Source organism: Cyclopterus lumpus, chromosome 7 (assembly GCF_009769545.1).
Source record: "Cyclopterus lumpus isolate fCycLum1 chromosome 7, fCycLum1.pri, whole genome shotgun sequence".
NCBI classification, from domain to species: domain Eukaryota; kingdom Metazoa; phylum Chordata; class Actinopteri; order Perciformes; family Cyclopteridae; genus Cyclopterus; species Cyclopterus lumpus.
The window spans coordinates 18,722,483-18,747,964 of record NC_046972.1 but is presented as its reverse complement, the minus strand read 5'-3'; the positions used below and the strand labels follow the sequence as shown (position 1 = coordinate 18,747,964).

The 25,482-nt window shown below is 44.2% G+C and overlaps 1 protein-coding gene across 1 annotated transcript; it reads right to left on the bottom strand.

Moving 5' to 3' along the window:
• Window positions 1-1,454: 1,454 nt before the first annotated feature.
• On the bottom strand, window positions 1,455-24,207 carry nol4la (nucleolar protein 4-like a). The gene is made up of 11 exons (XM_034537698.1): window positions 23,866-24,207; window positions 15,560-15,715; window positions 13,759-13,870; window positions 12,525-12,634; window positions 10,089-10,230; window positions 9,045-9,337; window positions 8,741-8,926; window positions 8,047-8,235; window positions 7,830-7,952; window positions 7,496-7,685; window positions 1,455-6,540 (listed from the first exon to the last, which is right to left on the bottom strand). Exons 1-11 carry the CDS (start codon window positions 24,205-24,207, stop codon window positions 6,323-6,325), a joined length of 2,061 nt encoding a protein of 686 aa, XP_034393589.1. The 3' UTR covers window positions 1,455-6,322.
• Window positions 24,208-25,482: the final 1,275 nt, after the last annotated feature.

Genomic DNA, 25,482 nt, shown 5'->3' with positions numbered 1-25,482 from the left:
CATTTTGACAGAGTTTGAAATATTTACTCCACAGCATTTATTTGACAGATGGAGCCAGTAATGACCCATTAATATCACATATAATAATATTATCACATATAATAATATTATACTCACAGGGAGCAAATGTTCCCGCATTTTATTCTTGATACCTTTTGCAAATTTTCTACAATACACTGAATAGTAATCTATATTTACATAAAATATGTTTCAAGCAAACATTGTGACTTCTATAAATGAGATAAGGTCACTGTTGTTTTCACCGTGTGAAACCTAACTTTGGTTTCCTGGAACAAGCCGTTCTTTTACTCATAGAATCTGTTTGTGGTGCCAGCTGTAAATCTTCCCAGACCTGTATGAGCCAAGGCAAAACATTTTACTCGAATTAATTAGAAACACTTCAGTGATCCATAAAATGTTCCTCCAGCGCCACCATGTGGTGAAAATGGGTTGATTTATGATCCAAAACGTCCAAAATAAGTTACCTTTCCATCAGACTGAACTCTTTTTGTGTTGACTAGTGCAAATTAGCAGCACGCTAACAAGCTAAACTCAATGATAAACATGGTAAACATTATGCTTGATAAACAACAGTATGTTAACATTGTGTAAATGGTGTGAAAAGACCAATTATAGAACCACTAATAGGAGCATTAATGTACATATAATAAAGTTTAATTTGTCAATCCATAAAATGACAGATCTCCCTTTCACTGTACTTGCATATTGTGTGTATCTTTATGGATACAATGCATTCATAAAGCAATCCATACACCTTTTTCACATTTTAATGTATTGCAGTCGTATGCTAAAATCGTTGAAATAAATGTTTTCACTAATCAATGACAGAGTGAAAAAGTTATCAAAAAGAACAAAAAGGAAATATCCCATTGACAGAAGTATTTAGACATTTAGCTCAAGTGTCTCCCGTTTCTCTTGCTAACTTCAACTGATTGGACTTGATGAGGAAAGGCATCTGTTTATATATAAGGTCTCAAAAGAAAGAAAGAAAACTAAGCTGTGGAAGGAAGGAATAGCCTACAGGATTGTGCTGATCAGGGGAAGGCCACACAAATAAATGTTCAGCTTGAAGGCCCTCAAGAGCACAGTGGTCGCCATAACTGTTAAATGGAAGAAGTCTGGAACAAGCAGGACTCTTCTTGGAGCTGGCTGCCCGGCTGAACTGAGCACTCTGGTTGAGCTCCATGATCCTCTGTGGAGAAACCTCCAGATAGACAACACTTACTGCAACAATCAAAGTGATCTGGCATGATCGCAAAGTGACCTGAAGATGGCCTCTCCCTGGTGAAAAGAGCTCTTTGTGTGAACTGTTAACTTCCTCCCACTGCGTTCTGCTGCCCTCTTGTGGACAAAGAACACAACTCCTGAAAACACTGAGCTGACACAATTTGAATGAAGAAAGGAAACAAGTGAGGTCTCAGTTTGATGGCTCATCGAACTGTTTTATTCAATTACTGACATCTCAGGAGAAGAGGAGCGCCTTGGAGCTCTGCTGTTGGTAAAACCACTGGTGTGTGTTTTTTTTTCTTCTTTTTCTTTTTTTCATAGCGTTGATGCAACACTGAAAAAGCGCTATTTCCAAACAAACACAGGTCCCTCATCAGTGATATGTAATAGGCAGAGAGAATCTCACCTGGACATTTTTGCATGAAACACACATACAAATGAAACAGGTTCAACCTTTTCTTTTGTCTTTTTGTTTCACATATAATAATAAATATCCATACCTATAAACACTCCCAAAAAAAATCAAACTATTAGGTCACAGGTACTGGAAAAAGTTCCACTTTTAAATCACAATGACGAATGTACAAAACAATAGACATCTCGTATAAATGTTAATGGTTTTCTTTTTGAGATTTAAATCTCATTTCAGAAGAAATCACTGGATAAAAACTAAACTTGGAGATTCAGTATTTCCTGAGGTTTATGGGTTCCCCTTAAAAAAAGGCCAGGAGAGGGGAATGGCTTTATGTTACCAAGGAGATATTACAACAGGTCAAAGTGTACCTTTCAGGGTACCAGTCGGATTAAGGACTTTTCCCTGAAAATACGGCCAGGATATTAAAAGGTTCTGAGCACTTAATGTAGTATAATAAATGTACCTACACCCCACCGATCTCCATTTAGGCCACAATAGTATTCTAAAACAGGTGATTAAAGTTGATCCTTAATAAGTCTTTGCTGGTCCACTTTGAGAAGTTGTGAAGCTCCCGTTTACTTAAGATTTACCTTTTCTATTTTAATGCTGAAAGCCACCACAACATCGAGCCGACCCGATGGCACACTTCATGACCGCGTGACCAAGAAGTCAAAGAGGTGCACGTCTGCACTTTGATGCGATGAAACAACAAAAAGGGAAATATCTGGGCAAATGTACACAGATTTGGGGTGCAGGTGAGGAAAAGAAAAATATAGCCTGAATAAAACACAAATGTATTCTGAAAAACTGTACATGTAAACATCACACTTTCACTGAGTCCAAAACCAGAGGGGGGGGATACAAAGCTTCACACAGGTTTACAGTACAACCTCCTGCACAGAGCTACAGTCTCTTATCAGTGCAGGAGAGGCAACAATTGAAATAATATAAATAACAATAGAAGTAATACAGACCACCACCAAATGATAAGTTAAAACGAGCAAAGGCTAAAACCACTTTGATTTTTTTTCTTTTTTAACGGTGCTGTACCCAGAGAAAAGAAAGGTTTAAAACATCTTGTATCACTCTTTGTACAGCTATACAGTACATTTATCTGACCACTTAAGCAATCCACAAGCTACCAGGGCATTTTAACACCAATAGATTACATTGTCCAGTCAATACAAAGAGAAAATCCATTGGGCATTATTAGAAAAAACAAAACAACAACATGACAACAAGTGGTTGTCGTTGATCACAGTAACTTCAGCACAAATGTTGCTCAGCGTAGACTTAAGACAGTTTACAAAATCTGCAAGCTAATGTTTGGTTGTGAGAATGGGACAGCGTGACATCACTGAGTTTGACGTGGGAGGATCTGAGCGGCTGCAGTGACGAACGAGCAGGTTGGAGGAGACAAGGAAGACATGTGTGAGGACTCGGGTCCCACGTACATCTATGATTATGTCCAGAGGGGTGTTTCATAAAGCAGGCGTATTTCAGTAAATCAGAAGGTTTAAAGAAGTCTGTCTTGAAGCCCCGGTTTGTGTCGGGTTAGCTTTCAGGCGTAAACTGTGTTTTACAATGAATCTGTCATCCTTCACCGGATTCAAGTGGACGAATGTGCTTTTAAATGCAACTCAATTAAAGCTGTTGTGTCACTTGTACAAACCAAGAAACACAATCCAACTGATAGCTTAACACTGCAAACACAGATCATATCATCACTTTTTTTAAGTTGATGCGGTGAACGTGTTATCAAAACAGTTGCTTATTTAAACATTAAGCTGATACGAAACAACGTTATTATTAATTTGGGGTGCTGTTTCTGTCTCCCTGTAATATTCTGTTTTAGCTCCGTTTTTGGTCCCCACCATCTGCTGAGGGAGTCTCTCTTCAGCTGCTAATTGCTCGACTGTGTTCACCGGCTAGTCGCTGACTGTGTCTGTCTGCTGTTTTGTGCTGAGCAGGTAGTGCACAGTGGCAGTGGGCAGCCAGGACACCTAAACAATGTGCCAAAACCCACTTTAAAGTTCTGTAATGTCGAGGGGAGCTGCAGATACAGGCGATAATTATCTGTAGGTTCATCTCTACGAGCCACTCCTCATGAGATGAAACAGATTCAGCTCCAAACCATTATTATGCTCCAGTTGATAGACGAATTTGAGACGGACTTTTGACAATAAACTTGGCTTTTCTGAGTCTCCTTTATTAAACACCCCTCTGCAATGAGTTCAAACTGAGCTCCAACGAGGTTTTCAAAAAAGGAGCTGTATGCTTTTTTTCATCTATAAAGCATGAGCGCTGCTTCGGTCCGTTGTCATAATCAGTTCCTAATATGTTTGAACTGAAGCTGATAATCCAAATGAGGTAAAGACACACTCAAATCACTGTTACCTTAATCCTGAGCTTTAAAGTGCTTCCAAACTTGCAATAGTTTAAAATAATTTAAATGTAATGCAATCCCAATCATGACAATGGGAATAAAAATGTGAAATGGTCATTTAGGATGTGAATCCAACTCTAGACCAGCCTGGTGGTGGTGAGAAATAGACTGATTCATGATAAATTACTGATAAATTTGATAAGATTTGTGATAAATACAGAAATATATCTCTCTAAACTTTGACTAATCAATAAGGTGCGAGCCACTTTTCGGCCGCTTGAAGAGTCATTGTCCTTGTTTGGAATGTTTCAGCCGACTGAATTAAATCTTCACAGATTGATGTGGTACAAACTGGGTCACTCCACTTATACACAAGCAGAAAACCATAAACATACTGTCAATACCAACACTTACACCAACATAAAAAAGGGAATAAAAACACACACACACACTTAAACAACATGTTTTTTGTGCCGAGTGACTCGCCATTAAAAGTGTCTGTTGTGAGACTGTGCTCTAGATCTGCTTTGAGTACTCTTGTGTGCACTCAGACCACCAACACACACACACACACACGCACACACACACACACACACGCACACACACACTTGCAGAAAGCTGGGAGAGTAAACTGTGATGCGATTACATCATTCTCAAAGATTGTCTCTTGCTTCTTTTCAGACAGTGTGTTTTCAGACATGATATCTATGATGGAGATGAGCGAGAGGGTTTGACACAGCTGAGGTCAGACGGAATGATACAGCCCACACACACTCACACCACATCCAGTAAAGCCACATGGATGTTAGGGGTTACACCGATGCATGTGAGCTCAATATGCTCCTTTTTAACTTACAAAATACTCACAGGACAATTCCTTCACGAAAAGACCCCAAAAATCACTTGAAAGTAAAAAAAAAAGAAAAGAAAAAGAAGACGTGCAACATTAAGTCTCATTTTTCTGCCAGGTCCCATTTCTGTTTACCACGACGGCTGACTGATCCCAATACATGAAAGTGCCTCAGTTATGAGGTTCGCGATCAAAGATCGGTATTCACAACAAACAACATTGAAATTGGCTACAATGCTGCATGGGATATCGTTTCTTTTTTTTTCTTCTTTGTTTTTTTTTTTTACAACTTGACAGTTACAGCGAGAAGAGATTGTTGTAAAGTACTCCGTCTTTTTGCCTTAAAACGCTTTTGCAAGTCTGAGTCATTTCAGTAAGCACACCATTACTGATTATCTTCAATATTGCACCGTTTTCCTCTGTTCCAGTAGCACTGGTTATAAACCAAGAGTCTAAACAATATATTAATCTCCTTTTTTTCCCTGACAGGTGTCTCTGACCTCAATTTGCATACCCAGGCTTTGTAAAAGCCTCCTTTCGTTTTTTAAGTAATGAGAAGTTGCCCGTGAAAGAAATATTCATCATAAAATAATTAAAATAAAGTTGGGTAATGAGTCTTTTCTCTCTTAGTAACCACATGTCTACGATTCTGTAAACCACTCCAGCAGAGCAGGACCGAGGTATAGCTTTGACGGATCTGGCGGTCAAACTTTTCAGGTGAAAACTATCAAACACTGTCCTGTTTTTTTTTGCGTATATTTAAGTCAGCACATCCTTCTGTAGCAGTTGAGGTCAGTGGAATTAGCAGCGATTCATCTGCAGACTTTCAGAATGCAATACTCCAAACTTTCCATGAAACAGAAGTGAATTTGGAGAGAATTATCGTTTAGAAATGACTTGATTCAGACGACCCGATCGGATCATGCCACTGTACAGCATATTTTTAGGTTGGTGTAAAAATAGAAACAAGGATATGATACTAAATCGCTACCATTCAACTATTAATTTGTCCAAACATCTGCATAAACGAGCCAATGTGGCATCATGGTCACAGCTCACTTAAGGTTCTGGTTCTCCCCTGTGCACCAATGAAGATAACGCTTTCACATAGATCATCGCTTCCTGAGACGAATGAAGGTTGAAGGGTTAAAATGAACTGAATGGGATGAATGGCTACAAATAACAGGGCACTAAGGTCAAAGTGAACCAAATGCATAAATAAACATTTGTCAGCCTGTGATATGTTCTGGCCCGTCCAAACACATAAACACGTGGGGAATAAGTAAAGGTACTGTACCTACAGGACCCACTGTGCGCTGCAGTATCACTCGTGTGCATTTGTGTCTTTGTATGAATGTCCGCCCAGAGATGTGTGACCGAGGGCGACAGAGATGGACAGGCTGCGAGAAGGTTTGGCTCGGACTCAGTTCTGCTGCAGGATCAGATTCTCCAGCTCGTCCGCTGAGCGGAGCAGGAAGGCGGCGGACTCCCGGTAACCTGCGATGAGCTGCCTCACCGCCGTGACCTCCGGGGGGCTGAGCTGAGCCGAAGCGCCGCCGCCGCCGCCTCCCTGACCGTGACTGTTGGAGCTGGAGGTGGTGGAGTTTGGGCCGACTGACTTCATACTCAGATCTGTGGGACCTGCGGACACGATCGCGATGGTTAAAGAAGAAATTATGCAACATACGGTCAAAAAGGTGGCAGGAAACTGAGAAGTGTCAACATGTCGAGGTATCAAACTATGTTAAGACTAAATACCCTGAACATGGCAGAAAAAAACATTCTAGTATTTCAGAGATGCATCAAAGAGGAGCTCAATATCTCTAAGAAAATAAAATGTGTGCATGCTAACTTTGTAATTAGACAAATATCAGACAATGCTTATTTTAAGAAATGCCTTGGAAGCTTAGTTTGTGGTATCCAAAGCTGTACTGAGACAAAGCGATAGTGATGTTTACCACATCCTCCATCAAATACAGCTGTGAGTGTTGGGAATAGTTTCCAGAGTGCTGGATTTTGTACCAAAGTATTAAACAAATACAAAATTTGACCTGATGGTGGCATTAGAAGAAAAGTCATGGTATCATTGTATTCATTGTGCACCCCTCTCTCTTAGGGTACAGATGTATTTCAGTGGATGGTGATCGATATATTGTAATTTTAGTTTTATTCAGAATTATATTTGTCTGAGGAAAATGTCGGTATTCCAAAGGCCTCGTCTTTTCATTATGCTTTTTGTTTCCCCTGCATAACATTACCCATTCACTAGCTTGTTAGATTGTGAGCCTCTGTGCCTTTTGGCTTCAATGTTGCCGTTGCCTAGCAGCGGTGCTCTCCCAACCGAAACACTATGAGCACATTGTGACTTCCTGTATTGTAACCACGAGCTCTTTGGTTAAACTTGAAGGCAGCAATAATATCACAGTGGAATCTCTGAGGTGGAGACTTAAATTAGAAAATGTGTTTGCATTGTTGTGAATTGCATGAACCAACCCTTCATTGAAAGGGGCAATGAGCTGAATATCCGCTCCTTCTAAATACACAGCATTAATAATTCCCCTTCGAGCCTCATTGCTTGGTGGGAAAAGCTTCTCACCGTTGGTGTGTGCAGCACCAGAGTTCTGCTGGTTGCTGCCGACTGTCCCGTATCCCCGCAGGTTGTAGTTGAGGCCTCCGTTGGTGTAGAGCTGGTCTTGGGCAAAAGCTGCGCTGGAGATGGTGAACCCTGACGGGGCCACAGACGCCGGGTCCCTTGAGTTGGTCTTGTCAACAGAATCCGGTTCATCCTATGATAAATTAAAATGTTTTTCAGTTTTTGGGGAGGATATTGTAGTTTGTGTTGTGCAGCTTGGCGTTAATGATGCATAGCCGCGCGAGCGCATTCCCCAAAATCCCTGCTGGGCCAATTCACAAACACCAACTGCCAAGACATTTACCGCTGGGTAGACATCGAGCCGCATCCTCTTTGCAGCGTTTCGGGTTTCGTTCTCACAGGCGGCAGCGAGGATGTTCTCAGCCATGGCAGAGGTGAGGTGAGGAGGTGTTGGTCGTATCTGCCAGAAGGTGGCAAGCAAGATGTTTGCACTTTATGAAATGTGAAACACAGGATTTATTGGGATTCGTGAATGCATGTGGGGCACTTTGTACCTCAAAACCACCCTTTTTCATACGGCGGCATGATTTGAGGTAGGTGCGGATGCGCTTGCGGGAGCGCTCCTGAAACTCCGGGAACTGGCGGCTACAGGACTCGATGATGGCTTGGATCTTCTCCTTGGGCTGTTTGGAGATGGGCACCATGCGGTCCAGATTCTCATCCACGAACAGACGCACAAACATCTGACAGAGACAGAGAGAGAGAGAGCGGGGGGGAGGGGTGAGAGGGGATATAGAGCAGAAAAATGGAGAGGGGGAGCCGGTTGGAGAGAGGGGTGTGAGAGTCGAAAACAAAAGAGAGGAAAAGGGAAGGCAGGGGATGGGGGAGCATCAGAGGTAGAGTGGAAGAAGAGAGGATAAAGAGGAAGGGGGAGGTGATGAAAACAGGGGCGGTGGAAATTGAATCATTGCTCATATTCAGGACAATATCTCGAGTGTTTGCTTATTCACTCATGGTTGCATTTCTGCAACTCTACTGTATTCGTGTCCATTAGATTCAGAAATGCACAGATGGTGTTTTTCACAGAATAAATAGGGAGCATTGAGTATGTGCCTATATTAAGTCAGGATATGAGAATTCAAAAAATATTTCTGAGTACGATATACTTATAATAACAATAATTCAGCCAGGCTGGGTGATATCTAGCAGGACTGGTTGGTATTCTCACCGTTTAGACAGGTTACTTACATTGAAGGCTTTGAGTCTCTCAGGGTCCATGCCCTCAGCGTCATTGATCTTGTCACTGTCGTCGTGGTCGTCGTGATCGTCATCGTCGTCGTCGATTATCTGCGCCCGACCGGAGGTCAAGTCCTCAGCGCTCATGCTCAGTTCAGTTTTCACAGAGTCATAGCTCCCTGAGCTGTAAGGAGGGGACTAAAAACACACAGAAATGCACCAAAAAGACCATTAATTCAGATTATACAGACTCAAGAGCTGCGTTTTCTCAAGTCGTCTCCTCATGAGAAAGATAAAGTCAAGTTTCCGTTCTTACCTTGTTGTTGTACTCTGTTTTGATGGGGTACTTCCTGTTGGGTTCTGCGGGGTAAGAGTTTGGTGACGAGCTCCCCGCCGGCAGCAGTCTGTCGCTCAGATTGACCGGCTGCTGATCCTCAGAGGTGGACGAGGGCGAGGTGGTGCTGAAGTCCAGGGGAGCGCTCAGCCCGTTCTCCGTCACCTCCCCGTAAGGGGCCACACCATCTGGGGGGTTCCCACCCACAGCCAGCGCCTCAGGGGAGGTCAGGGCCGGCAGCCCGTTGGCACTGCCGCTCTCCGAGGAGACGTCATCTGGCAGAAAGGGAAGCAGCAGAAGATACAGCGATGAGCTGTGCGGATGTCTGTCATCATTTTTTGCACGCTTGTGACTTTGTTTACGACAATAGGCACTGCTTCTGTCTTGGATAACGACAGAGTGGGTGTGTGACTACAGGGGGATGGGGGCTTCATGCCACATGCTGTGCTTTCTGAAACTGTTAGGGAAGTGGGTATTGGGGTCAACTGTCACGATAAATAAAAGTTAGGGGAGAAGAGAGGAATCTCCTGAGTTCTAACAGCGAAAAGAGAAAGAGATGAGGATGAGGAGGGACTGATGGGGGAAGGGAGCCTTCACTTCCTGGTGTGTGCAAAGTACAGCTTTCTAACCTCCATTATGGCGTGTACTGATTGTATTGTGATGCTTTCTACATCTAGTTCCCAAGGACAGAGTCATTCTCCATTTCAATGGGTTTTTTCTATAGTGGTGCCTAATCTGCGATGGTTGATATTGGCCTTTGTCCTACTTCTCTAAACCCTGTACCCTGAGAGAAAGAGGTGTGCCCAATGGATTGGGGATGCGGTGGTGTCCCACCCCCTGTAATAGTGGATTTATGTGGATTAGTCCACTAAGAACAAGGCAAGCTGTTTCCTGTGTATCCTCAATCTGTGCCCTTTTCACGTAGTGAATAAACCTTCAGATTACAGATGTACATACTAAACTAAAAAGGAGTAAAAACAGATATAAACCCATCAAGCCAGTAACCACCAGTACAAGATGTTTTACCATCCTCTTCTTTAATGGGGGCTGCTGGGTTGCTGACTCTCTCTCCGTTTGGTGGACTGGGCTCACGCACTGGTGGCGGCTCAGCTGCGACCCAGGTCGGCTCAACGCCGTTCATGTCCTCGCTGCTCACCGAACTGTCATCCTGAGGATAGGAAGGCAGAGACTGTGACACGGGGAGAGGGAACCTGGACGTGAAAACTCAGTGTCGGGAACAAGATTGTTACGTTTCCCGAAGAAGAAACATTCATTGTGTTTTTTTGCATCGTAGGTTCACACGTTTAGCAATACCGGTGGTTTACTATTGGTATGATTGATCCTGTCCATATAAGTAACACACAAGGAAATCCCTTGTTGATGGGGGACAAAATCCACAGTCTTCGGTCTGTGAAAGAAATGCATTTTAAAGCACAAATTAAGTGGAGGCATTCCTGTGTTTAAGCATGAAATTCCCTCTTTACGCATCCAGTGAGCTACGTGATAGGGATGATTAGCTTCAGCTGAGCTTTACATTCATACTGAGAATCTAGTCCCCCACTGCATTGAAACAGCTTCAGGAGGTACAAACACAACCAATTACACTTTCAATGTACAGTACATTCATGACATTTTTCTTGATTTAAATCTCAGCAGACCGTGCCAAAGTCTGGTTAAGAAGGAAAAAAAGCAGGAGGCTCCCTGTTATGTTTCTTGGAGCGCTGCTATTTATAACACAGTTACGTAGAGACCCTGAGGATGCTTGTTGTAGCGTAACACAAATATATGAGTAAACCACGAGGGTAAGGATTAGCAAAGGACAGCGGAATAATCTCACAAACTATTCAAAAGCTGTCCGGAGCTTCGGCTTCATACTACAGAAACAAGCAGCACGTTTACATCACGATGAACAACAAATATGGGACTTCTCTTCTGTCAGCTGGCAGAAAGAGGAGCAAAACTACGACTGTGTGATGGGAACAGAGCGGAAATATCATCTCGCCGTCTCATTCCGGCCACTCGAGCACACGAATGGCATTCAACTCTCGGGAGCATGCATCTGTCCCTCTGTAACGGTTCTGAGGAGGACCAAAATGCTCAGTGGCAACTCCATTAGGTACCAAGTGAGCAAGGTGGCATTAAAGGGAGAGAGAGAGAGTCTTTAATTACACCGTTTCAAGCATCGTTAGCGTCTAGGCTTTAGGAAAGTATGTAATTCATGCAGTCCGCAGATTAACTTCTAAAAGGGTTCTCTCTCAAAAAGAGTTAGATGTTGATCACCACTATGTATTGTTTTGACAATCTATTCCTTGTTTGGGTCATTTTTTAAATAAAAAGACCAAACATTCAGTGATTCCAGCTTTTCCAGTTTGCTGTCTTGTATATTTTTGTCTTGTATATTTTTGTCTTGCCACAGTAAAATACATAATTTTGGATTTATTTTATGGAAGGAACCAGCAATCAGGAGAGGATATTTTGATTGCCATCTGTTTTTCTGATGTTTTAAGGACTAACACTCACTAGTTGCAGAGTCTATTTTAGTTGTCATGTCACAACTATGCGTGTATCCAATCTAAATGGTCATACTAAGTTGTATAACCGGGAGAATGTTTGGTTGAAAAGGATATAAAACTAATGCAAGGCATGTTTTTGTCACCATGTATAATTTGTTTCTTTATTCATATGTCAAAGAGAAAGGCGGAGTTGTACTGTAACGATCACCAAAGTTCTGCAAAACAACATGCAAACAGTTGGCTGCACACGAGGTACAAACTCACACACTCTCTACTGGTCTGCTTTTTGTCAACAGAAATAAAAACCTGCTGCATTTTTAACTGTTCTCTGAACCGGCGAAGCAGAGATATGGAACAAATCGCTACAACATTTGAGATAACCCTCCCGGTTGGTTAATTATTAAATTATTGGCCCTGCTCATTCTGAGTCTGCACACAGATGTGACCAACACTTTGAGCATTTGTTAATTTGTACTCACCCGCAAATCACAGTCTGGGTCATTGTTCCGGATAATCCTAATTATGCGTGAGTGAGGTTCTACATTATCATCATCGAGCGGCGCTCTATGCACTTTAGTGACAGTGGTTTCTGAGGGTTTCTGTCACAGCCACACATGGGCGTGGTCTCACACGTGACGTCATGCAGATGATTTACTAATCCTCATTTCACACTGAGCCCCCCCCCCCCCCCCCCCCCCACCCAGCAGGAGGACTGTTTTGAATGTTTAATATGGACTTAAAAGTATAGAGGAAGGTTGTCTTACTCTGCCTGCACTAAGTGTGTCTCCCCACAGCCTCCACAAGACTAAAGACAACATTAACCACAGGATTTGTGCAGTCAATACAAACACGAACGTGGTGAGAAGGAGACGTTAATAGTGATTGATTTTCTAATCAATCCCATCAGGACACGTGTTTCTGTGCCCTTTTGCAGAAAATAGGAACTTACCCTTTCAGTGGCTGTCATGCACTGCAGCTTCATTTGTTTCAGGTAGGTGGCAGTGAGAGGCATGTTGTAATCAATAAGGTCCGGGACCAGCGAGGTGGGTCTGTCATTTTCTGTCAAAGACAGCAAAAGAAACAGGCAAATCACAAAAAAATATACAAACTAATAGATCATAATTTAATTTAATAATAATAATGTATTATCTAAAAAAACATAGATCAAGATGATGAATCAAGAAAGTAACTAAATAGTCAACTTTTATTCAAGTACTATGTTTAAGTACAATTTAAAGGTACTTTAATTAAGTATTTATTTATAGTGTACTTTTTTACTACACTGCGTTTATCTAAAATCTTTGGTTACTTTACCAATTAAAACTAAAATCACCCCCATACTTTAAATTGGGAGCAACAAATGTATCCTGAGTAAGCAGTTACCAGTTCCTGTTTGTACAGTATCTATGGATATACACATAACTATTATTGGATTTTTTTGGTGTGTGATTAGTATCAAGCAAGTTTTGGAGTTACAATGAGAGTATTTGCTCTGTGATTTCAAAACAGGTATATTGATGTTAATATGTGATGAGCATCAGAGAATTATAATAGGCTTCAGAATTTGACTGAGCTCTGACAACGAGAAGGGGTGGGAGGGGGAGGGGGGCTCTGCTCTATTATAACTAACAATACTGCAAAGGGTTGAAATCCGTGCAGCAGGCTGCTCTGATATCAAAACAAAGTGGCTGAGAGCTGTCCGCAGTCTCCATACCAGCCACTAGAGGGACTCTGTGATCGTTTTCGTGGGTATATACAATCCCAGATATGTGGTCCTCTTGGGTCTTTGTTACAGCATGCCAGTGATGGATATATACACTATGTTTTATTAATCTCAGTATAAATACCTACAATCACACCAGCTCATATTTAGTGTCTGACAGGACAGTGGAGAACTCACCTCTTTTCTTATGGGATAAACCAAATAAATATTTCCATGGATCTTATGATACAATTATTTCACAGAATCCTACAACGTTAACATCTGGCTCTTGTAGGAGAAGATTGATTGGTTTCTGCAATCCCAGCATGCATTGCAGCATTGTAATTAACCCTTTTCCCATGTCAGTATGTCAAAGGATTTGAGCTTTACGCTCTTAAAGGTTGATCTAAAAAAAAAACATATCAGTTAATGATGTCTCCAGCATTAGCGAGCCCTCCACAGGTCAGATGTGTGCCATTACCTTTGAACTCCGCAGTGCTCGGGTTGATGTGCATCCTCTTCTGACACTCTCCACAGCTCATTAGGAACCGAGTCACCGCCTCTCTGGGCAGGAAGGCGTAGGTCTCTGCTATCTGTGCCGGGGGAGTGAGCAGAGGAGACCGGGTTATTAACAAAAATGGCAGCAGTTATGGCCCAGGCTGTGAACTCAAACTGTGTGCGCAGGGGGTTTTTTTTGGTCTGTTTTGTACTGTGCATGTGTGAAAGTTTGGGGTCAGTGGTAATGCGTCATCATGGATGTGACATGAGGAGGAATCCTCCCTTTAGGCAATTTCTCGTGAGTGGCCTAATTCCAGCTGCGCGTATTTCTTCTTTGACAATCTACACAACAATCAGTGTTGGTCATCTTTCTCCTCCTGCTCTCTCAGGTGCAGTCGACTCATCCCTACACCTCTTTCTCATGCTCAGCCTTCCTTCTCTGTTTGTCTCCACTGCTATGCCACCCTCCCCTGCTCACCCCCTCTGGCGTTTCCCTGTAAAATGCGACCTTCACGTGACCATGGAGAGGCAGCGGGGGTGCCCACCCCCACCGGCCCACCATCACCACTGCCACAGCTCCCCGTTCCCTTTGCCCACCCCACCCCCTCCACCTCTACCCTCATGGCCCCACCCCTACCCTCCCGGCCCCTTGAGGCAGCTGAGAGGGAAAGGCCACCCAGAGGAGCGTGCACCTCCCAGAAGGCCACAGTGACAGTTCCATATTATGCCCTGCCCCAGTGATGCTGCCTCCTCAAAAGGGTACACTCTATGAGACGTGACAGGACCTCTCTACAGGGCAAGAGGAAGAGGCTCTATGATTATTATTTTCCAATCCTGAGGGGTGGGGGGGGTGGGGGGGGGGGGTGGGGGGGGGTACCAGAGTCCTGCTCCCCGCTCCCACCCGGCCACACACACACAACACTGCACCAAGAGCTGCATACAAAGCCCCTCGTTCTGTCAGGATACCACCCGACCCGAAACCATACCTCCATTTGCAACATAAACTCATATTTCTGACTGCCTTTGTTCTCGAGACATCAATGATGTGGCACCATAAAAACTCTTGAGCACCATTAGTACTTTGTTATTCTGGTGGTTACTTGTTCCCTTGGTAACTCTTGATGTTATACATTATGTTTCACGGACTAAAAAACACTGATGAGGTCTAACTTTAACATGGCTTTAGCCGAGCTCCAGAAGGTTTGCTCACTTCTTTTAAATTAAATAATCCAACTGGGAATTTTAAAAACGAACTCCAACTGTGCGACACTTTTCACTCAAAGGAAAAGGAGATGTTCTCTGCAAGCTGTGAGTTGAATGCTTCCATTATTTTTTATTATTTTTACAGACAAACAGCATCAGTAACAACAAACCTGACTGAAATACAACTATTGGATGTATTGTCATGCTATTTTGTACAAACATTCATGGTCCCCCAGAGGATGACATATCTATAAAACATAAACATATCTATCAACAGGTTGATTGTCACTGTGAGCATGCTATCACGCTGACATTAGCAGTTAGCTCAAATCACCACTGCCCCTACGTACAGCGTCACTGAGCAGCCAGCATGGCTGTAGACCCTCAGCCTGGTGTGTTTGTAGGCTAAACCCGGTATTGACTGTTTATTGTTCACACCAACAAAAAAGTCTAGTCAAAAAACATTGGGTGGGAAGTTAACAAATGTCAGTGTGCAAACAATCTTTCCTTTTGCTTCACTCCTGTGAGCAGTGCTAGCAGGGTTAGCTGCACCCAGCAGGTACCTGTTTGGATTTACCCACCGCTTTGTAGGTCTTCTTTTGGCCTGCATGTTTGGGTGCTCTTCCCGGGTCGGCGCCCATCTCCACATGCATGGCATAGATGATGTCGAAGAAGTCTTCCACCACAGCTACACGTTTCAGGGAGGAGTTGTCTTGGGCCGAATTCCCATCCGAGCACTAAAACACAGATAAAGACTGGGGTTCAGTTGAATGTCCCGCCTCGGGCTTGCAGGGATGACACGTGTGTATCATCTATATCATGTATTATAGCTGCAAATGGAGCTTCCTGCATCCATGTGATGTGTGCAGGATATTTGAGTCACATGCGTCATGGGTCAGGTGGTTACAGTTCTGCACAAGGTGTCCTAACCAGCACTGGAATATCATCTCTTGTTTTGTCCACTAGTCATTCTGTCTTTGAATGTCTCTCTCGGGTGGAGAAGTCTCGGCCCGTCTGGGTCGGCAGCCATCACCTCATTTCTGCAATGTTTAAAAATAACACTACCGACACTGTACAAGACTAACAGTCCCTCCTACCACAACCTCTGGCAGCCATCCTGCCTCCCATACCGCTGACCCTGTCGCCATAGAAACTGCCACTGATTTCTCTCGGGCAGGTGTGCTGGGCAAAGGGTCATGTGACACGCCATAGAAGTGGGATCGCCAGGACAACGGCCTCCATCCACAGCATGGGGCTTTCTCCTTCTTTCTGCCTCCATCTTTTTCTCCAACTCTCTCATCCCTTCAATCCTTACAAACACTTTGCATTTTCCACCAGATCTTATCTTGCACCTGCTGGTTTTTTTAAAGTGTCCCAGCAAGCATAAACGGGAAAAGATAAATGGTTTGGGGCATTTAATTAGTTTTTTCTTTTCATGCACCTCTTCCATGCCGATATAAGACACACTCTGACATTTTCTGGAGATAGGTTTGAGGTGGAGAGTGATCTTTTCTTGTTTGAGTGAGAGGAGGGTCCGGAGTTCAGAAAGTTGTCCCCCTGGCATTGAGGAATCACACTTCCGTCCCCCTCCTCTCCTCTCCTTGACATTTCTGCACAGTTCCTGGCATTGACATTTAATTTCCCTGTTTTCCTGCAACTACGTCCTCCCTCCTGTCTCTCCTCCATGTACCATCCCCTACCTCTCCATCCTGTCTTTCTTTCTTTCTCTCTTTCTTTCTTTCTTTCTTTCTTCCCCCCTCCTCCTCTTCTTGCTCCTGCTCTCCCAAGTGCGAGGTAATGATCGTTGCCATGGCAACTAAAACCAGCTCACAGAGCGGGTTTGTTTTAATCCGGCCCTCTCTCCCTCATTCTTTCTAGCCGCTCTCCCCTGTCAGCATGGGATAAATGTACTGATAATAAATGAAATAATAGCAACCCTGCACCTCATCATCACAGCTGTAATCTATCGCACTTGGAGGTATCATCATCATTCCCCCGGTGACATCACCGCCACCACCGCCGCTGCTACTGCTGCTGCTGCTGCTGCTACTGCTGCTTGGGACAATGGTGTCAGGTCCATTCACGCTGGATTTAGATAATCTCATACAACTGTGGGGTGTGCAGTGTACCCACACCGCTGCTGCATCCTCCACTGAATTATACCCCAACAAAAAATATCCAACACACACCGGATATTCTGCTGGGAATGTGCCGGAAATACAACCTCAAGACATACAGATCATATATACATCATATTGCAACCCACTAGTGTTACACCTTGTAGTTAGCTTAGTTAATGCTGCTGAAGTCTGCTTTGTGTCAGGCTGTAACTATTATTTTCATTGTAAATTGTTTTCTGTTTAGTCTATATAGTGCTCCTCACAATTATCCAAAACCCAAAGGGACATCTTTAAATGTCTTTTTAGTCTGGCTGACACAACTATTCATTTTAAAGGCATTCAAAACAGAGAAAAGACACATTTGAGAAGCTGTTACTTAGGAATTTTTCAAATTTTGGCAAATTATATTGAGTGAACTTTTCCATTAAATCCAGCTACCTGAAGGCCTTTTCGGACTCCTCTGCTTCAATAAGCTCTTAAGTTTCCAAACACAAGTCAACAGGGAGTTAAACATTCACCTCAAAACACAACATGCTTTGAGTGTGTGTGCATTCGCGAGTGTGGTGTGTGTTTAAGTGCAGCACATGTCTACCGGGCAGAGCTTGTAGCTGAAACATCTCAGAGGAGAACAGCTGTTGAACAGCGCTGTAGATATTTGGTCTCATCAGCAGCGAGCCATTTTCATGGAGCAAAGGAGACATGTCAGCATCCCTAATCGCCGACAACACCGCAAAACTCCTCGACCTCCTTCTTCTCCTTCTCGCTGTCTTTCTAATCCAGTAGGACTTTGCTCTCCCCAGCCACTGTACAACCAGCCCCCATCCCCTGCTCGCTCTCTCCCCGTCCCGCACCAAACCGCTCTGTTGCTAGGAGACTGGAGGGGTTGAGTCGGCTGCCCCCACCCCCGCTGGCAGTCACACACACACACACACACACACACACACACACACACACACACACACACTGTAGCAGAGAGGGAAAGAGGAGCAGTCCTGCACACAGGCAGGTCAGGAGGAGGAGGTGATGGAGGAGGAGGAGGAGGGGAGGTTCACGGGAAGCAGCTGGGTCACAAAGGCAGGCCGGCAAAGATAGAAGAGATGCGCCACACAAGGAATTTAATTCACAGGTGAAGGTTTGCAAAAATCTCAAAGGCAGAAATGTTTAATCTTTAACTTTGAAAGTCAAGCAAAACATGAGGAGGGTGTTTTATTTAGTTGGGTGGCTGCACAATAAGTAGCTTAAGTTGCAGCAGCAGGAGTGATGTGGTCAGTTACTTTCTATGTGTGTGTGTGTGTGTGTGTGTGTGTGTGTGTGTGTGTGTGTGTGTGTGTGTGTGTGTGTGTGTGTGTGTGTGTGTGTGTGTGTGTGCCTGCGTGCATGCGTGCATGCGTGCATGCGTGCGTGCGTGCTTGCGTGCGTGTGTGTGTGTGTGTGTGGCAAGTAGGGAGTAAAGATGGCTGTGTCAACACCACTTATGACTCAGATTATCTCACTGCCGATGTGACAACAGGTCATCTTTTACAGCCCCATCTCCCCCTCTGTAGCTGGCTAATGGACATGTAAATGGTACAATCCATTTCTTCTGTATGTGTGTGTGTGTGTGTGTGTGTGTGTGTGTGTGTGTGTGTGTGTGTTTGCGCGCGCATGACAGGAAAACTAAGATAAAAGAAACTATTGCCTCCAAAGTGCCCCAAATATTGTATAAAATCCGTCCCCTTGTATTTCTTTTATTTTCTACATCATCATCATCCTTCTCTCTTATCTAAATGTATGAAGCCCTGTCATTAAATCTACATTACGTGCTCTAGCCCTCATGTCCGACACCCATATCTACGTGTGTCTGTGTGTGCGTGCGTGCATGCATGAGCGTGTGTGTGTGTGTGCGTGTACGTGTGTGTTGCTCTCCCAGCTGCATCCATGATGAACATTATTTGAGTGTGTGACATCCACAATATCCCACAAGCCGGAGACACAGAGAGTTCCACCAGCGCCGGCAGACTAGCACTGTTGACATTCCAATCGCTGGCTCAAAATGGTATGCAAATGACTCGCACACACATCATCACAGAGTCCATTTTAAGGCTATTATCATACTGTCCCACTTCGTTAAATGTGGGCCTGGCAAAGGTATTAAAAAAACAGTAGCGGTGTGGTAGGAAGATTATTGCCGTCTTAAAGAGTGTGTGTGTGTGTGTGTGTGTGTGTGTGTGTGTGTGTGTGTGTGTGTGCGCGTGGAGCAGAACTCAGACTATCTCCCACACAGGGGGGGAGGCCCCCGGGCCAGTTAAAAATGGTGTTAATTTCTCCTCCTATGGGAAAGCAAAGAACGGTCTCTCCATGGCAACAGAGAGGGTGCTGAAAGGAGGAAACACAGAGCATGCGATCAGCGACCCCCTCTTTGTACGAGCAGACTCTCAAACTACCACATACGTGCAGTACAGTTTCCATCACCCATGTTACAGTAAGTCACAGTAACATAACGTCTGAACACAACGTGGACATAAAGTCTCAGTTTGACTAGAAGAAGTCACCTCACCCACGCACAGGTACATTCTGCTGAATCCAGCTGTGGCTAGAACAACTAGGTGATTCCTGTTTGGGGTGGTGGAGCATTTGTCGTTTGAATCCACGGGTGCGAGCCCGTGTTGCCCCTAATAAGCGCTGCCAGAGACGGAGGAGACAAAAAAAAAACAGGGACAAAAGCACCGGAGATTCTCTATGCAAAAATAGCATACATGCAAATGCTCTTGAATAATAGGGCCAGTATTCTTTTGACTCTGTGGCCCTTCCATAAAAGAGGGCCTCTCAGGGGAAACGTGGACTAATTAATCAGATAATAATGATGATCTTCCTCTTCCCGTCTGACGGCGAGGCACAAACATTTAGGGACGATTTTTCGGAGACACAGATTAGGAATAGGGGTTTCTGAATTTTACACGAGGAGAGGACGTCCCAAGACAAACCTCTATTTTGTAAAATTATAGCATTATTAAATCCTCTTTTCAGAAATCCTCATTCTGTGGCAATCCTGTTTCATTTTATTCTGTCCTGTCACTTTAGGGCTGATCATGTTCTTAATTATTCAATGAATCATTTTGTTTATAAAATGTTAGATTATAACCTTCCAGATTGAGGTGGCCTCTGTATTCTTTATCCTTTATGTTATATGATCGAAGATATTCAGTTAACTATCATATAACAAAGAAAATCAGCAAACACTAGAGAGGCTAAAACCAAAAATGTTTTGTAATTTTGCTTAAAGAAAAATTCTTAATGCTTATTATTAAGGTTGAGTTGATTAATAGAAAATAATCTGCATCCATTTTGATAAATAATTGATTATTTTGAGCCTTTTTTTTCATAAGATTTGCCAAATTCCTCTTCTTCTGTCTTCTTAACGTGTCAATACTTCTGTTATCTTTTGTCTTCTGTAATAGTTATATTGAATATCTTTGGACTAAAAGCATTACCTTGAGCTTTGACAAACTGTGATGGATATGTGTCACTGCTTTATAACATGTTATACTAAAATGAGAAAATAATTGACAGCTGGATAATACATTTTTGGTTGTAGCCCTAGTTGCCAATTCATTTTCTGAATGACTGTTAAACGTTTTAGCTTTAGGACATGTATTTGTTTTTGTCTGATTAGTGTTAATTAATGTTTTGGACTAATTGTACAAGTTAAAATAAAAAGCGTTACACAGGCTGATGTTGAATGTCTCCATATTTCGCAGCTCCACCACAAAGAGCGATTCAACTTTAACTTTTTTTTCAAAAGTGTGTGTGTGTGTGTGTGTGTGCGGGTGTGTATTTGTGTCTGTGTGTGTGTTTGAGAGCATGTCCAACTAACAAGTTGTGAGACGAACAAAGATATTTACAGATTTCAGTTGGCATGGCAACAAAAAGCAACAGCTCGCGCAGTACTTCAAAATTGTCAGTACAATGCTCATGTCAGCCGAAAAGAAAACGCATGGGGCGTTTAAGCGTGTCTTTTGAAAAGTGGCTGCACTCTGACTCCCCTCGTCTGGAGAAAGTATGTGTGCTCAGAGTGTGCGGTGCATCTCTGTGCCTGTTTCTGGTCCCATTCCCCTCCTCCCTTCCCAGCGTCCTCTAATCAAGACATAATGGGAGCTAAACGAGGTTGCATCTCCACACCGAGGACTGCTGGATTCTCTGAGCACTGAGTTGTGCAGACAGAACGAGCTGGAAAGGATAGAGATGAACAGAGAAAATACAGAAAGAACACGATTCTGTGTGCGGCTTGAAAAGGAGGCATCGACACTGAGTGTGTGCTACACTGTGCCCGGCCTTTCTGTCCCGCCACACACTGAAGCAGCCTTGTATGCATCAGAAGAAGAGACCTTCTCTGTCTGCACATCAGCCACCGACATCCCTACCCCCACCCAGCCTCCTGTCATTTAGCCCCATGCCTGCCCCCATACAGAAACTTGGCACACCCTGGGAGCAGCTGCAGCAGGGCTACCAATGCTGGAGCTCCAGAGACACGCCCCCGGCCCTGCAGCCGTACGAGGAGCCAGTGACCATTGTGTGTGTGTGTGTTTGTGCGTCTGCTCGTGTGTCACTTTTCCACTGGCCCAGGACAGCCTATTTATAAAGCCCACGAACAGTGAATGAAAAACTCTGCTACAGTCAAATGCATTTTAATCTGTGGATTTATTGCCACTGACTCATCATTAGAAGCAGCTTGTGTTGGCTGAGGTTTTGTTTGTTGTTTGAAATTCTCAAGTCGAGTCAGGGGGAAGATTTCCTCCTCTTTATGATATTAGCTAAGAAGTGAGTGCACTCCTCTCCAAAGAACAGTCAGCTTCACTTTTTTTTACGACTTTCTCAGCCTCCCAAATGGTTTAAACAGACCTCTGAGAATTATTTCATATTGGATGGGCCTCACTCACAGAGGAAACCGGCTCACCTGGAGGAGGCTAGAATATATATTGGACAAGAGGACATAGAAGAATGTATATAGACCAGAAATTACAAAAGCCACAGACAAAAGCTAATCAACAACACATTTCAGGCCCCATCTGCACCTGCGGAGACAAATCACACCTGCCCTCTTGCCCAGGGGGAAACATAATATTGAGTGGAGATTAGAGGAGTTTTGTAAAGGCAGTTGGCCATAATCTAATTTGTACATTCACACAGGTATAACACCTGTGGAGGGATCAGTGCTATTCAAACCAAAATCAAAGTATTCAGTCTGTAATTGGGGCCAACACAGAGCAAATGTGTTCTGCTCTGTGAGGTCCACAGAGACATTGTCCCAGCAGGGCGGGAGGGGGGAATATTATTCCCTGAAGACGCTCATTTAAAATGGTGGTTCTCTCCTTTCTGGCACAGCAGGCCAAAACACTATACAGAAATATGGTGTGTGCGTGTGTGTTTGTGTGTGTGTGTGTGTGTGTGTGTGTGTGTGTGTGCGTGTGTGTGCGTGTGCGCGCGTGTGCGCGCGTGTGTGTGTGTGTGTACGTGTGTGTGTGTTTGCGTGCGCATGCACAAAGAGAGCTACGGGGGCATTGCTGACAGTTCCCCATGTTCATGTTTATCTAAAAGAAGAATGTAACCCTGAACACACCTGCAGCCTCAGTAACGCATAAATATCTCACCCCGTCATCCAGAGAAACGTAGAAGAAGTCTGTGGGCGTACGTCGCTATCAGTCCCAATCAGACCCTTTTGTTTCCGCCACAGCCCCTCACGTGGTCACCAATTACGCACAGCTACCACACTCCATCAAATTAATTGTAAAATGTTTCTTTTGCAAACACAGTCTTAAATGGTCTTATGGGGGCTTAATATCTTAACGTACAATATGAAAAAAAATGCGGCAGAGGCAGACTATCCTGGACTACACAGGTGTTGCCAGAGCAACGAGTGCCTGCGAGCCGATCTGCATCCCGCCCAGGACAATGAGAAGTGGGGTGCAAACACCGAGGCTCGGGCTGTCTGCCGCCCAGGGACATTTCTATTAAAAAAAAGACAGACATTTGAGTATTGAGTAGTACCCCATCTTTGTTCTCTCTAACTAATCTCGGCGACGCTCGCGACACAGTCCGGTCTGCTCGGTTTAGATGGGACAGTGAGCGCGCGTGTTATTTGATGAATCGCTTACAATCAAACCTGCTGCGCGCACAGCAGAAAGGTGAATCAGACATGATCTTATAGTCGACGTTAGTGCCCTGTAGTCCATCACACACCGGAGTAACCTGACATTAGGCTACCGACCCCACGAACATGCCGTTGCATCCACGCGCGCGCGCGCGCACAGCATCACCACATCGGGCTGCACGAGACCTGAACAGCACGGTTCTAACTAAATGTTGTCAATAGTCAATTATCTCGCGCTTTGCACCCGGGCGCGTGCCGCTGACAGGACTTCAACCTCACTGGCGAGATGGCTATGCATGATAGCCGATATACCTTTCACAATTGCAATTGCCAGAAGGCACCGGCGTTGCTATGGCAGCAAGGGATGAGAGTATAGGGCTGTTCTGGTTGGGATGTGGACAAAGTGAAGCTTTATCAAGAAAGACGAGGGCGAGCCGGGACGACAAAAGATTATAAGTTGTCATTGTATTTCATGTGACAGGTGCATGTGTGCGGCCTGAAATAATGATAACTTATCGGCGGCAATGGGACATCTGTGCGCGTGTACACGCACGTTCTCTCTGCCACACGCGCACACGTGCACACACACACACACACACACAGAGAGAAACACACACACACACACACACACACACTTTACCGTTGTCTTGACTGGGACATATAGAACTGGTTTCCCCGGAGCTCCCTTCTTGATGTGCTCTCCCAACACGTTGGTCCCGACCTGAAATCCTTTAGACTTCACCCAAAATTTGAATTTGGCGTTGATGTGGCTGTTGTCGATATACACGCCATCCGACTCCTCGTTCTGCAACAGTGTCTGCATGATCTTGTTATATTTTCGCCGGGTGACGGTCTTTGTTTTACCGGAGTCTCCATAAGTCCGGAGACACCAGTCCTGAAATTCACTGAACATCTCCGCCTCCAACACGACCGGACTCCGGCTCCTTTTGGGCGCATCCACGCACGCCTTTTTCATTGCCATCGCTCTCTCTCTCTCTCTCTCTCGCTCTCTCTCTCTCTCTCTCTCTCTCTCTCTCTCTCTCTCTCCTCCCTCCCTCTCTCTCTTTTTTCTCTATGTCTGAACCCGTTCAAACAGCCCAGGCTAATAAAGACTTCACCGGGTTGATTCTCCTCAGGTCCCCGCTGTCCCGTGTAAAAGCAAGCTTGGTTCCGGGTTTGGGACGCCGCCTCTCTGTTGTTTCCCAGCAAAAGTGACCCGGACGGCAGCACACCTGTTTGCAGCGGAGCAGTGCTGTCCCGAACCGCAGCGGTGGAAAATGTCACTTCCTCACATCATCCGCGGAGGAGCAGAGAGGGGGGCTGTCCTACAGCACGCTGAGCGGGTATCTCCCACCTGTGCGTAAAACGCTGTTCACTAAATGGTAGGCTCAGGAAGAAGAAAAAACACAGTCCTCGCTTAACAACAAAGAACACAGACGAAAGCATGGAAACAACCGTCGCTCTCAGTTCCTATCGACCTACTTTTAAACAGCCAACACTATTCTCGGATGCGGGTTGCTCAACCCTTTAAAAAAAAAGCGCAGAGATGCACACAATGTGCTCTTGTGTGGCCACATATCCGATCAACATGCGCCACCTGGGATTGTTTCGTGCTCCTCACACCTGTTTGAATGTGAATCGCGTTGGCACTGTCTGCTCTTTCTATCCCGTTAATAAAACACATGTCATATCTACATTGCATATGGTGACTGGCTTGATTTTGCAGCAAATAGCGAGATGTTGCCCAAACGCGGAGAGAAAATTTCCGATTTGGAGACGTGGAAGGTGAGGGAGGGTGGGGGCAGAACATAGTTGATGCTATCTGAAGAATATGCCAGAACACATGGATTTCACAATTTCCTTTCAAATAAAAAACAAATATATTTAGAAAGTAAAAATAAAATAAAAAGTGGGTTGGATACAGTCAAACAACCTCTAAAAAACACACAAATGATCTTCAAAAGATTGTCCACGTATAACAGTTTTCTTTATTCAGTCCTACTTATTGTGGATTTGTGTGCTTTGGTGCAGAGTACTGCAAACCCATAATTTTAGAGAGTAAATTTAAATTCTCAGTATTGCAACATCTGTCCCAGTAAAAAAAAGAGAAGAATTTTACTTTCACTCATGAAGAATCGACAAACTGCACATATTTAGGATCTGGATATGTGCCATGTGTGTGTCGTGCTCCCATTATGTGTGTGTGTGTGTGTGTGTGTGTGTGTGTGTGTGTGTGTGTGTGTGTGTGTGTGTGTGT